General features: G+C 37.0%; 1 protein-coding gene across 1 annotated transcript in view; it reads left to right on the top strand.

Annotated features, from left to right (window-relative positions):
• Positions 1-12,965, top strand: part of MAP3K2 (mitogen-activated protein kinase kinase kinase 2) — a 97,704-nt gene that overhangs the window by 62,324 nt on the left and 22,415 nt on the right. Inside the window, exons 6-12 of the mRNA XM_023225593.3 lie at positions 3,718-3,831; positions 4,218-4,305; positions 7,538-7,668; positions 8,559-8,638; positions 10,117-10,184; positions 10,363-10,455; positions 12,298-12,504. Coding sequence (XP_023081361.1) covers positions 3,718-3,831; positions 4,218-4,305; positions 7,538-7,668; positions 8,559-8,638; positions 10,117-10,184; positions 10,363-10,455; positions 12,298-12,504 — 781 coding nt within the window. The remainder of the gene's footprint in view (positions 1-3,717; positions 3,832-4,217; positions 4,306-7,537; positions 7,669-8,558; positions 8,639-10,116; positions 10,185-10,362; positions 10,456-12,297; positions 12,505-12,965) is intronic.

The following is a 12,965-nucleotide window of genomic DNA, read 5'->3' as shown; positions in this document are numbered from 1 at the left end:
TATTATACCTGTGCCAGCTTGTAAGAACTGCTGTTTTTTTTTTTTTTTTTTTTTTTTTAATGACTTTTCCCAGTTTGCTATGTAATTTTTTTCTGGGGTTTTCTTGAGGATTGACATCAAGCTAACATTACTATTATTATTATTATTATTTTTTGAGACAAGGTTTCACTCTGTCACCCAGGTTGGAGTGCAGTGGCCCGATTTCACTGCAACCTTTGCCTCCCAGGGCTCAAGCGATACTCCTACCTCAGCCCCCTGAGTAGCTGGGACCACAGGCGGGCACCACTGCGCCCGGATAATTTTTGTATTTTTGGTAGAGACGGTTTCACCATGTTGCCCAGGCTGGTCTCAAACTCCTGAGCTCAAGCGATCCATCTGCCTGGGCCTCCCAAAGTGCTGGGATTACAGGCGTGAGCCGCTGTGCCTGGCCTGATCTGTATTTTTAAGAACCCTTTCCCATTTTCTAAAAATTGGAAAATTGCTCCATTTTTACTTTATTTTTCTCATGCTTTCTGAAGGATTTCTGTGAGTGGTTCTACCATTATATTTTGGTGGCCTCTTGGCAGGAATGTAGTAGAGGTGGCATTAGGATAAGATTACATTTCAGATTTCTTGCAACCCTGAGATTCTGTGAGTGAGCCGTGTCCTGTCTCGTATCTTGATATACTGTCCCAAGCCAAATGCATCATCTTGGACACTGGGGGTAGGAAAATCTTACTAGTTTTGTGGACATTTGGACAAGCAAAAAATTCATTTATACTGCATGTCATTCCACTTCTATAAATATTTTTTTCTAGCGTAATATTAATTTCTCTGTTCAGAATGAACTATTACTCTATAAACTTCCAGTTGGCTAGAATTGAAACTTTAAGGAAATGTAAGCAGAAATATAAGCTGGGGTTGTTTGGATTTGTTAGTTTGGCTTCTCTTTAATAAGGTGTGTGTGTTAGGGTTGGGTGTGGAGGTGTTCAGGGTGTGTGTGTGTGTGTGTGTGTCAGTGTCATGGGGGTTGAATGTGGAGGTGTTCAAGCCAAGTAAGGATTTTCTAAGATCACTTCCATTTTAGATGAGTAGAGCAGGAAAAAAAAATTTTTTGTTTTTTGAGACAGTATCTCCCCGTCACCCAGGCTGGAGTACGGTGGCACAGTCATGGCTCACTGCAGCCTTGACCTCCCCAGCTCAATCAGTCCTCCCCCCTCAGCCTCCTAAGTAGCTGAGATTACAGGCATGCACTACTATACCTTGTTAATTTTTGTATTTTTTGTTGAGATGTGGTTTCACCATGTTGCCCAGGCAGGTCTCAAACTCCTAGGCTCAAGCAATCTGCATACCTCAGCCTCCTAAAGTGCTGCGATTACAGGCGTGAGCCACTGTGTCCAGCCTAGAGAACCTTTTAATGGCTGTCTTGATACTTCACTGTGTAAAGTCAGAAAGATAATTCAGTTCTTTCAGATTTCAGTTCTATTTAATGGTTCTCAAACTCAATTTTAAGTTTCCTTTCTAGAAAGGATTTATGTCAACAAACAACTGATTTATCAAAAATAGGCCAGAGGGTGTTAGATTTCATGAATGAGACTGAAATGAATTCACCAAGCAAGAAAACAGTCTCTGATTTATTTAGTATAATGTAGATAACCTGGGACTTGTTCTTGACTCTTAATCCTCATTTTACAGTTTGTAATAGTTTGTAACCTTAGAACACAGGCAGGATCACATTAGGTCTGTAGGTAGTGCCTAAGCTGCTGCACCAGGCACTCCTCCAGGATGTTCACATTTTACAGCAGCAGACTGAAGAAGAGCAGAATCATTTATGTTCATATTTTTTTTTCTGTCATTTGACTTAGTGTTTTTTCCCCCCAAAAGTAGCAGTATCTTGGAGAAGTAAACAATCCAGTTATAAATGTAGAGTAAAAGTAAGTATTCAGATTTTCCCCTCAAATGAAAAATCAGAACAGTCATTATCATTGCTTTAAAATGTTTTCCAGTGCTTAAAAAGTAATAGACTATTGAAGATAGAAGCAAGAAATACCAATATGTTTCATAATTGGTGGGAAATAGAAATGTATTTAAGTAGATCAGTAGATCAGGCTTGTTCTATGATACCAAACAGTTGATAATTATATTTTATTAGAAAAAAATTATCGTCGAGCAAAAAGAGCCCAGTTAGTTGGTCACTTACAGTAATACAAAATTAGCTACAAACAGAAATTGGGATTATATTTTAAGAACAGAGTAAGTAAGTGCAAGCAGATTATCTGATGGAATTCACATGGATCCTTCTTTATTTTTGTGTCTGGCAGCGTTTCTTATAACAAGGACTTTTTTGGCTGGGCACGGTGGCTCACACCTGTAATCCCAGCACTTGAGAAGGCCCAGGTGGGCAGATCATTTGAGGTCAGGAGTTTGAGACCAGCCTGGCCAAAGTGGTGAAACCCTGTCTCCACTAAAAATACAAAAATCAGCCACACGTGGTGGTACGTGTCTGTAAACCCAGCTACTGGGGAGGCTGAGGCTGGAGAATCACTTGAACCCAGGAGTCAGGTTGCAGTGAGCTGAGATTGCCACTGTACTCCAGCCTGAGTGACAGTGAGACTCCATCTCAAAACAAAAAATCAAAAACCTCAAGGACTTTTTTCATAAAGAAGTCTGCAGAATGAACACACACCATACCAGCTAGTGGGTTGGGTTCAGATTGAGCACTGTGATATTTATTAAACAGCATTTACCAGGTTGTCTGCTCTTTGCTCATTGCTGGTATAGGGGGTCCTTGTCCTCAAAGAATTTGTACTGTAGAGACTCCAAATTAACTCATCCTTGCATTTGAATGGCTCGTGTATTGTGCTAAGTAGAGCAGGTTAACTAGTGCAGAATATGTTCACTTGGTTTTATTCTGTTCCTCTTTCAATGAAATGGAGTATACTTTGACGTTCTTGACAGAGTCTTCTTAAGTTACTAAATTGTCTTTTTTTTAAAAAAAAGAAGGTATTTTTATTTTCTTAAATTGTATGAATTATGCTTTTTCTCATAGACCTCTTAGGTGCTTTTGTCCTCTGTAACATCTGCTGCATGAGAAGACTAATGAAAGCAGATTCCACATTGAGGGTTTACTATGGAATAGTTAGCTCATTAGCTTATTTGTTTTAGTGTATAGTGGTCAGGTCACCAGGCTCAGAGAGAAGAACTCCAGGTGGGCTGTAGATTGCAGATATGTTACTAGCGGTACCCCTCCATGGCAGCTGTCCTCCATGGCAGGTACTCAGGATGTTGGTATGTTGAAGAGCACACCAGCTGAGAGTACAAATTTGTGGTTACTATTGAAAAAAGAACTGAGTTTCATCTATACAGAAGAAAAGTAGTACCTTTATTTCATTTGATCTTTGTCTGTACTCCTTCATGCTTTTTGGGGGTGAACATACTATAACTTAAATTTAGCAACATTATGGAAATATCCTAGAAAATTAATCCTTAAATGTTATTTTCTAAAATAATGTAATGATGAATAAAGACAAATTTAAAAACATCTATGTTCATTCTAAGATTTTAGTGGTGGTAGAATGAGGAGGGCAAAACAATCTACACGTACACATTCAGACTTTCATCATAGGAACAAATCACAGAGCAAGGCATTTGGACATTTGTAATTCCTTAGTAGCGGAGATGCTTGTGGAAGACTTGACCTGGTGAGATAGCTGCATGATTCCTTATGTTTGTTTTTAGTTGGTAATTCCATTAACTACTCAAGATGACTTGGACAAAGCTGTGGAACTGCTGGATCGTAGTATTCATATGAAGAGCCTCAAGATACTACTTGTAATAAATGGAAGTACACAGGTATGACTTGGGATATTTTTTTCAGTAAGAATTATAGGACTTAGGCTTGTGAAAGTTAATATATGAAACATAATTATATTCTATAATCATTGCAATATTTTCATTATGATTAAATGTAAACTTACATCCTTTAATTACTGTACTTTAATATCCTTGCTCCTCAAAACCACAGTCATAGTTATACATAACTATAATATGTTGTACTTATGAAGCTAATAGAAACTGACAACTTAGAAAGAATTATGTTAGAATTAAAATTTCAAAGGGAGGATTTGATTAAGGCTCACAAACTATATAAAATGGTTTGTACTTGGTAGGGGAGAAGATTCTGTTTAAAGCCCCAAGGAGGAAGAACAGCATTAACTGTCTTTTCTCCTTTGTAACAGGCTACTAATTTAGAACCATTGCCATCACTAGAAGATTTGGATAATACAGTATTTGGAGCAGAGAGGAAAAAACGGCTTTCTATAATCGGTAAGAAAGCTGGTGTCTGAATTACGAAATGAATGATTTCTCAATTTCTTCTCCATCCTTTAATGTAGTGCAGCACCTAAACATATTCCTGATAACTAATATCCTATTTCTCTACTTCCTGTAATTTAAGTTAAATACATTATTTATTTGATGTCCCTTGGAAATTCAAGTTTACAGGATTAGTAATCTCCAATTTAAATTCTTTGTTTATATATTCAGGGTATTTTAATGTCAACAAATTCAAATAAAACTTTAAAGAGGTTTTAGGCTGGGTGCGGTAGCTCATGCCTGTAATCTCAGCACTTTGGGAGGCCAAGGCAGGCAGATCACAAGGTCAAGAAATTGAGAGTATCCTGGCCAACATGTTGAAACCCCATCTCTACTAAAATTACAAAAATTAGCTGGGCATGGTGGCACATGCCTGTAGACCCAGCTACTCAGGAGGCTGAGGCAAGAGGATTGGTTGAACCGGGGAGGTGGAGGTTGCAGTGAGCTGAGATTGTGCCACTGCACTCCAGCCTGGTGACAAAGCGAGACGTCATCTCAAAAAAAAAAAAGTTTTCATTGTACAAATAGAATGGAGGAAAAAAATTAAAGGAAGTAATTATAATATATTAAAATTAATAGACTGTAAATTCACAAGTCTTTCTCTAGGGTTTTAGTGATTGCCAAGAATGCTGTCAAAATAAAGATACTAAGAATTTTTATATTATGCTTTATTACTACTTTATTAGTATTTGTTTTCATTTGCCATTAATTTATTGTTGTAATTAAGATTATGATATAAAGAAATAAAGATTTTGCATGCTGTTTTTTTAAGGCGGCTTTATTCTTGCAACATGAGTTGGACACAGGTACTCTGAACTCCCCATTCTGTCTGTTCTTCAATTTGTATAAAACATTGATAATCTACATTTTTATTTGATAAAAGCATTACATTGTTTCAAAAAACCGCTGGTATAAATGTTCTTACAGAGAGGACAGTGAGTATGGCCATGAAAGATGGCATGAAAACATGTATGAGGGGCGAATTTAAAAGAGAAAAGTTAAAGAGGAGGAAAAACAGATGAATAGGAGGACACAGGAGAGTGGGTCAAAATAAATGTGGTTGGGAATCTGAAAGAGATTGGTAACAGAAGAGGATTGTTGATAATCAAAGAAAAAATTGAATTGGCATGTGAACCACCGAAAAAATAGACATTATTTGTGTTCTCTTTTGGTCCCCAGAAGAAGCTATTTTATGACCATTTTCTTCTAAGTGTCTGTCTTACATAAGTCCTACTTTGGGTTTCAGGAATGCAGAAATGCGAGCAGCAGAGGTGATACACAAGCAAAATACAAATGGCTTGTCCTTTTCGTTCAGATGTATTTCGATACAGTTTTAAAATTTGGTGAAAGAACATTTGAAATACCCAAATTCAAATTCCAGCTCTCTGATGAACCTGAGACCAGTAAATGTGTCTTCTTCTTTAAGTCATGGGATTGTTGTAGCATTAAATTGAGAGAACATTTGTACATTTTACTTTTCAAACTAGAAAGCTCATTGTACATTTGTACATTTTGTACATTGTACAAAGCTCAGATGTCCATTGTACATTTCTTTCTTTATCCCCATTTCTTATCACATTACGGTACTTGTCATTTTATTAAAAAATTGCTAATTCACTTTATTTTATTTCATTTTTTGAGATAAGAGTCTCACTCCATCACCCAGGCTGGGGTGCAGTGGCGCAATCTTGGCTCACTGCAACCTCTGCCTCCTGGTTTCAAGTGATTCTCCTGCCTCGGCCTCCCGAGTAACTAAGATTACAGGCACCTGCCACCATGCCTAGCTAATTTTTATATTTTTAGTAGAGATGGAGTTTCAGCATGTTGGCCAGGCTAGTCTCGAACTCCTGACCTCATGTGATCCGCCCACCCCGGCCTCCCAAAGTGTTGGGATTACAGGCGTGAGCCACGGTGCCCAGCTCTAATTCACTTTAGTTGCATTAGACAGAGCAAGCTAAATGCACTAATTAAATTGACATTTTAAATATATTTTGAATTAAAATTACACTGAATACCTCAATCTTATTCTAATAAATATTCTTGACGTCAGTGCCAGCATAAGAAGAAACTGGAAATCGTGAAGTATAGAATTAGTAGTCTTTTATTGGCACTGCTTTAAACTTTTAACAGCTTTGCTAGATATGACCATTAATTATTTTTCTTATATGTTGGCAGTTATTTTCTTTAATTGTTTTTATAAAAGGGAGATAGAGGAAAAACTCCTTTAGGTTAGGAGTGTATGCTGATAAACAGGTCTCAACGAAGAGTGCATTGGCATATGCATTACTGTGAAAAATGGGTTGTCAAATAGGGAGACAAAATTTTCATAGCCTTTTTTTTTTTTTTTTTTTAAAGTTCTGTCTCCTTTTAGTAATTGACTATATTGATCTTATTTTGTAAGCACGGGGATATGGAAGGAATAAAAATATTACGGACCAGTATTATTGTGGCTACAGTTGTTATGAAGCCTAAATCAATCCTGACTCAAATTGAGCTCCTAATCATTTTACAGACAAGTGTAGACAGTACTCTCTTTTATGCACATGTCTTGGATTGAGCTCCTAATCATTTTACAGACAAGTGTAGACAGTACTCTCTTTTATGCACATGTCTTGGTAATCATTTTGCTCTCTTCTTTCTCCCTGTCTCACTAACAAATGCTTGCATATACTCACAATGACTCCTTTACATAAAGCTGGAAACTTTTTTGCTTTAAATTGGACCAGAACTTAAATGCTCACATAACTTCCCCATATCTTATAGTTTAATTTCAAAAAAACTATGAGGAAAGGTGAGACACTGTACCAATAAATATAGCATCATTTCCACAGAACCAAGTAAAATAAAGTGGGTTATTGTCTTATAAGAAATGTGATTACTTAAACTGTCTTAATACCAGAAATCTATATTGTATTATCATCCCATTAGCAGTCAGAATACGATACTACCTAGTGAGTATAAATGTAATATTATGGTGAGGTTAATAATTATGATAGGGTGGGAATTTACAAAGGTTATGAAACCATTTGAAGTTTTACAAATGAATGTTCTGACAAGTTTTAATAAAAACTGAATTTTCTTTTGCTGAAAGTATTACTGATACAATTCAGAAATATAGCCTATTTAAAACAAAACTTGATTCCCTTGCCTATAATTATAAATTACATTATTTTTCTTCCTTGAGGTCCTACTAGTAGAGATAGAAGTTCTCCTCCCCCAGGATACATTCCAGATGAATTACACCAGGTTGCCCGAAATGGGTCATTCACTAGTATCAACAGTGAAGGAGAGTTCATTCCAGAGAGCATGGACCAAGTAAGCAAAAGTTTGATTTTTACATTTAATTTAAAGAGATGTTGTCAGGGTCAGTGTGATTTGGCAGGTAACTGTGTGTGTGTGTGTTATCTCTTCTCTAATTGCATATCTTCTTAACTGAACAAAAAAGAAAAAATATAGGAAAATGCCCGTTAATTTACTTGTGCCTGTGTAAAGAAAGCTGGAATACAGCTGGTTTTTTATTGCTCAGTAAGTGAATGAATGAGAGTGAGTGAATGATAATGTATTTGCTTTGTAATCCTGGAATTAACAGCCAGATTGTTTTTTTTTTTTTTTTTAAACATTTGAAAGATAGAATGAAACTACAAATATTTAACTTCATGAAACTGAGGTTTGTGAACTTTCTGAAACATTTAAAAAATACTTCAGTTTTATAGTATTAAAATGTTTTCATGGAGTTGCTATTATTCCCTTAACATTGCATTGCATTATATCTTCACACTATTATAGTAGTTCACATTTTCTAATGTAACAGTCATAGTGTCATTAGTCTCAGTTTGGGTGGGGCCATTGTTCAGTTTTCAGTAAGCAAAATAGTGTGAAATGTTGTAGCTTTTAATTATTTAGTCAATAGTCTATAGAGAAAGAATATTTTTCTCTTAGGAAATTTTGAAGTCGTGGCTTGCTTACAAGGGACATTTGAAAATGAGTAACTCTGGAGAGTGACCACTATTGAGTATGGAATTATTCTAAAATTGTGGTGAGTGAGGGTTGCACAGCTCTCAGTATTCTAAAAGCCTTGACTTGTATACTTTAAATGGGTGAATTTTATGTTACATGAAGTATGTCTCATTAAGGAAGGTTTTTTTTAATAAGCAACTTTTGGTTATATCAAATTGAATCATGGTGGAACTCCTTTTTTTTTCTAGATGCTGGATCCATTATCTTTAAGCAGCCCTGAAAATTCTGGCTCAGGAAGTTGTCCATCACTTGATAGTCCTTTGGATGGGTAATATTTATCGTAGTTTTTGGATGGTTTGTTTATTTGAGACAGTTTTGCTGTCACCCAGGCTGGAGTGCAGTGGAGTGAATGCAGCTTACTGCAGCCTTGACCTCCTGGGTTCTATCAGTCCTCCCACCTCTGACCCCTGAGGAGCTAGGATCAAAGGCATTTGCTATTAATACCACATCTGGCAAAGTTGTTTGTATTATTTGTAGAGATGGGGGTTTCACTTTGTTACCCAGGCTGATCTCGAACTCCTGGGCTCAAGCAAACCTCCTGCCTTGGCCTCCTAAAGCGCTGGGATTACACACATGAACCACCATGCTCAGTTTATAGTAGTTTTTCTTTTTTAATAGATATGGGTAAATATTCATACAGATAGCATGTTGAATTATCAGTAACTTTTTTGTGCTACATTCAGAGGAATATAATTGGTACTTGTATATAATGATGGCAGATTAATTTTTGCACAGTGTGGATAAAAACCCCTTTACCTCATGGAATTCAGTATCTTTATTAGTTAAAATGATACCTGATTATAATAGTTTGAGTATTCCTGCATGTCAAAATTGTGTGTTTGAAGGCAAATCAAATTTAGAATTTATGTGCATTTACTTTTAAAACTGTATTTGTGAAAGTGCTATCAACTTTTACATTAATATGTTTGGTTTTGGAGATTTCCTAAGTTATTTCACCTGTTCAGAATTATATTCATTCTGGCACCAGATTAGAAATAATTTAAATTACTGGTAATTGTAGCCCACTGTGCCACGTTGGTACGTGTAGGCAAACATTTAAGTACTTTTGTGAAAAAGCTGTTCAGGAATATGAGCAGGATGAAGTGGCAAAATGTGAATTTTTTTGTTACAAGTGCTCCCCCTTCTGGTCTCAGTAGGACAGTATTCTTGGTAATCCTCTCTGGAATTGCTTTATGAAAGCAAATTCTGAAAAAATAACTAATATTGTGTGGGAATGCACATTTAAGTTTCTTTTGTCCATGTATATGAAATTTCTGTATGTGTCAATGTCTACCTCAAGGTAGACATTTAAGAAATTCACGGAAGTAGTAACGAGAAAGCTATATATTTGAGTACTCACCATTTGCAAACAACTATCCTGGACACCTTACTTGTATACACTTGATTAGTTGGAAATTATCTTTTTTGTTGATGCAGAAGGGTGATTTGCCAAGGTTACATAGTTAAGTGGCAGAGCTTGGATTGAAACACAGTGCTTAGAAACACCTATGATTCCAAAATACATCATTCTTCCACTATACTATAGGGTTAATTTTTAAAGCCAGGCTCTTTGCTTACATGTACCAAGTTAGTGTAGTTTTTCTTTTTTAGTTACACTAACCTTTCAAAGTGAGCTCCTTTACACACACCCATACAGAGAGGCACAGATATAGATATTGCTTAAAGATTTTTTTTAATGTCTTACGTACTTTCTGTAAACTTAATGTGACATTTTTTTCTTTATAGAGAGAGCTATCCAAAATCACGAATGCCTAGGGCACAGAGCTACCCAGATAATCATCAGGAATTTTCAGGTTAGACTTTATAAATTCTAAATGTTTAAATGTTTATGTCATTGGATAATGTTTTGGCTGGGAAGGAGAGGGGAGATTTTTGAAAAGTCAAATAAAAATTTATAAATGTGCTTTTCATCATTAGAAATATTTAACTATTTTTTAAAATAAAAGATAACCATCTTATATGTCTTAACAGACTATGATAACCCTATCTTTGAGAAATTTGGAAAAGGAGGAACATATCCAAGAAGGTATCATGTTTCATATCATCATCAAGAGTATAATGATGGTAAGTTTCTAGCAATTAGACCACAAGAACAGTTAAAAATCTCAACAACAAAAATAAATACAAAAAAAATTTTTAAACCTCATATTTATGTAATACCATTAGAAAAATATGAGGAAATTGTGTTATAACAAAAATATAATGGGCATTTTGGCTTTATGTCAACTTATAAGACTTGGCTGTACCTTAAAGAAAAGGAATACTTTTTTGTTTTAAGAGACAAAGTTTTGCTGCCCAGGCAGGAGTGCTGCGGCATGATCTTAGCTCACTGTAACTTCAAATTCCTGGGCTCAAGTGATCTTCCTGCCTTGGCTTCCTGAGTTCAGATGTGTGCCATTACAGGCATTTGCCATCACACCCAGCTAATTAAAATTTTTTTTTTTAGTGCAGACAGTGTCCCACCATGTTGCCCAGGCTGGTCTTGAAGTCTTGGGCTCAAGCAGTCCTCCTGCCTCAGCCTCCCAAAGTGCTGGGATTACAGGTGTGAGCCACTGCACCTGGCCAAAATGGAATAATTTTCTTTCTTTTTTTTTCCCCTTAGACAGAGTCTCACTCTGTCACCCAGGCTGGAGTGCAGTGGCATGATCTCTGCTCACTGCACCCTCCACCTCCTGGGTTCAAGTGATTCTCCTGCCTCAGCCTCCCAAGTAGCTGGGATTATAGGTGCATGCCACCATGCCTGGCTAATTTTTTTTTTTTTTTTTTGAGGTGGAGTCTTGCTCTTTCTCCCAGGCCATAGTGCAGTGGCATGGTCTCAGCTCACTGCAGCCTCTGACTCCTGGGTTGAAGGGATTCTCCTGCCTCAGCCTCCCAGGTAGCTGGGATTACAGTTGCCTGCCACCACAACTGGCTAATTTTTGTATTTTTAGTCTAGACGGGGTTTTGCCATGTTGGCCAGGCTGGTCTCAAAACTCCTGATTCACCTGCCTCGGCCTCCCAGAGTGCTAGGATTACAGGCGTGAGCCACTGTGCCCGGCCTAATTTTTGTATTTTTAGTAGAGATGGGGTTTCGCCACGTTGCCCAGACTGGTGTCAAACTCCTGGGCTCAAGTGATCTGCCTGCCTTTGCCTCCCAAATTGTTGGAATTACAGGCATGAGCCACTGCACCCATCCAAAAGAAGTAATTTTTAAATGATATTAGAAAATTACTCCTTGATGATGAGATTGATACTTACATCATCCCTTTAAGAAAAAAAATTACTTGCCAGGTGCGGTGGCTCATGCCTGTAATCCCAGCAGTTTGGGAGGCCGAGGTGGGTGGATCACCTGAGGTCAGGAGTTCGAGACCAGCCTGGCCAACATGATGAAACCCCGTCTCTACTGAAAATATGAAAAATTAGCCGGGCATGGTGGTGGGCGCCTGTAATCCCAGCTACTTGGGAGGCTGAGACAGGAGAATCACTTGAACCTGGGAGGTGGAGGTTGCAGTGAGCCCAGATTGTACCACTGCACTCCAGCCTGGGCAACAAGAGTGAAACTCCGTCTCAAAAAGAAAAGAAAAAAATTACTACCTATGAACTTTTGAATCTTTGTTTTAGATTTTAAAATCATTATTGGAAATGAGAGTAAATTTTTTTTCTCCTTTTTATCTAGAAGCAAGGAGGTTCCTTTTTATGATTTGTGTGTGTATGTGTGTGTGAGCACACTCATACATGTTTTATCATAAGAGATTATTTGAATTCATACTCAGATTCTGTTTATTTTTTCCCACCCAATCATTGGTATTTCAATTTCTTAGCCTAGTTACAGGACAAATTTCTATTCTCCACATTACAAATTTTAAATACTTTAAAAGTACAACATATTAACAAAAGGTATAAGGTCATTCTCTTTTCATTTTGTAGGTCGTAAAACTTTTCCAAGAGCTAGAAGGACCCAGGGGACCAGCTTCCGGTCTCCTGTGAGTTTCAGTCCTACTGATCACTCCTTAAGTACCAGTAGTGGAAGCAGTATCTTTACCCCAGAGTATGATGATAGTCGAATAAGAAGAAGGGGAAGTGACATAGACAATCCTACTTTGACCGTAATGGACATCAGCCCACCCAGCCGTTGTAAGTAATAGAACTTGGCATAGTGAAATGTAGAGCAGAACCTTTGCAGAATTTTATAGTATTAAAAGGAATAAATCCTAAGTGAGTTTTTGGGGTCAGATGAACTACTCAAAAAAGGTAATAATCGTGTTTCTAAAGGTAGTTGGAATGTCAGGTATAAGCATGGTATCACTGCTAATTACTTTAGATAATTCTGTTCTTCACTTGTGTTAGGAAAACTATTACCAACTAGTCATTTTTTATCCATTCATTTCACATATCCTTGTTGAATGCCTACCACTGAGGTTGAATGCCTGCCACTGAGATTTCAAACATAATCTCTTAAGACATAATCTAATGGGGTAGATGATATATGGAGAAATAATTGTATAGCATTTAAATGTGAGTAGAAATCACCAGCTGAGGAGATAATGTGCAAGAGGCCATAACATCATCTAAAAATGGTGAATGGTTCAATTTTT

Source organism: Piliocolobus tephrosceles, chromosome 11 (assembly GCF_002776525.5).
Source record: "Piliocolobus tephrosceles isolate RC106 chromosome 11, ASM277652v3, whole genome shotgun sequence".
Taxonomy (NCBI): domain Eukaryota; kingdom Metazoa; phylum Chordata; class Mammalia; order Primates; family Cercopithecidae; genus Piliocolobus; species Piliocolobus tephrosceles.
Note: the sequence above shows the minus strand (reverse complement) of the source record. Positions and strands in the feature narration are given on the sequence as shown.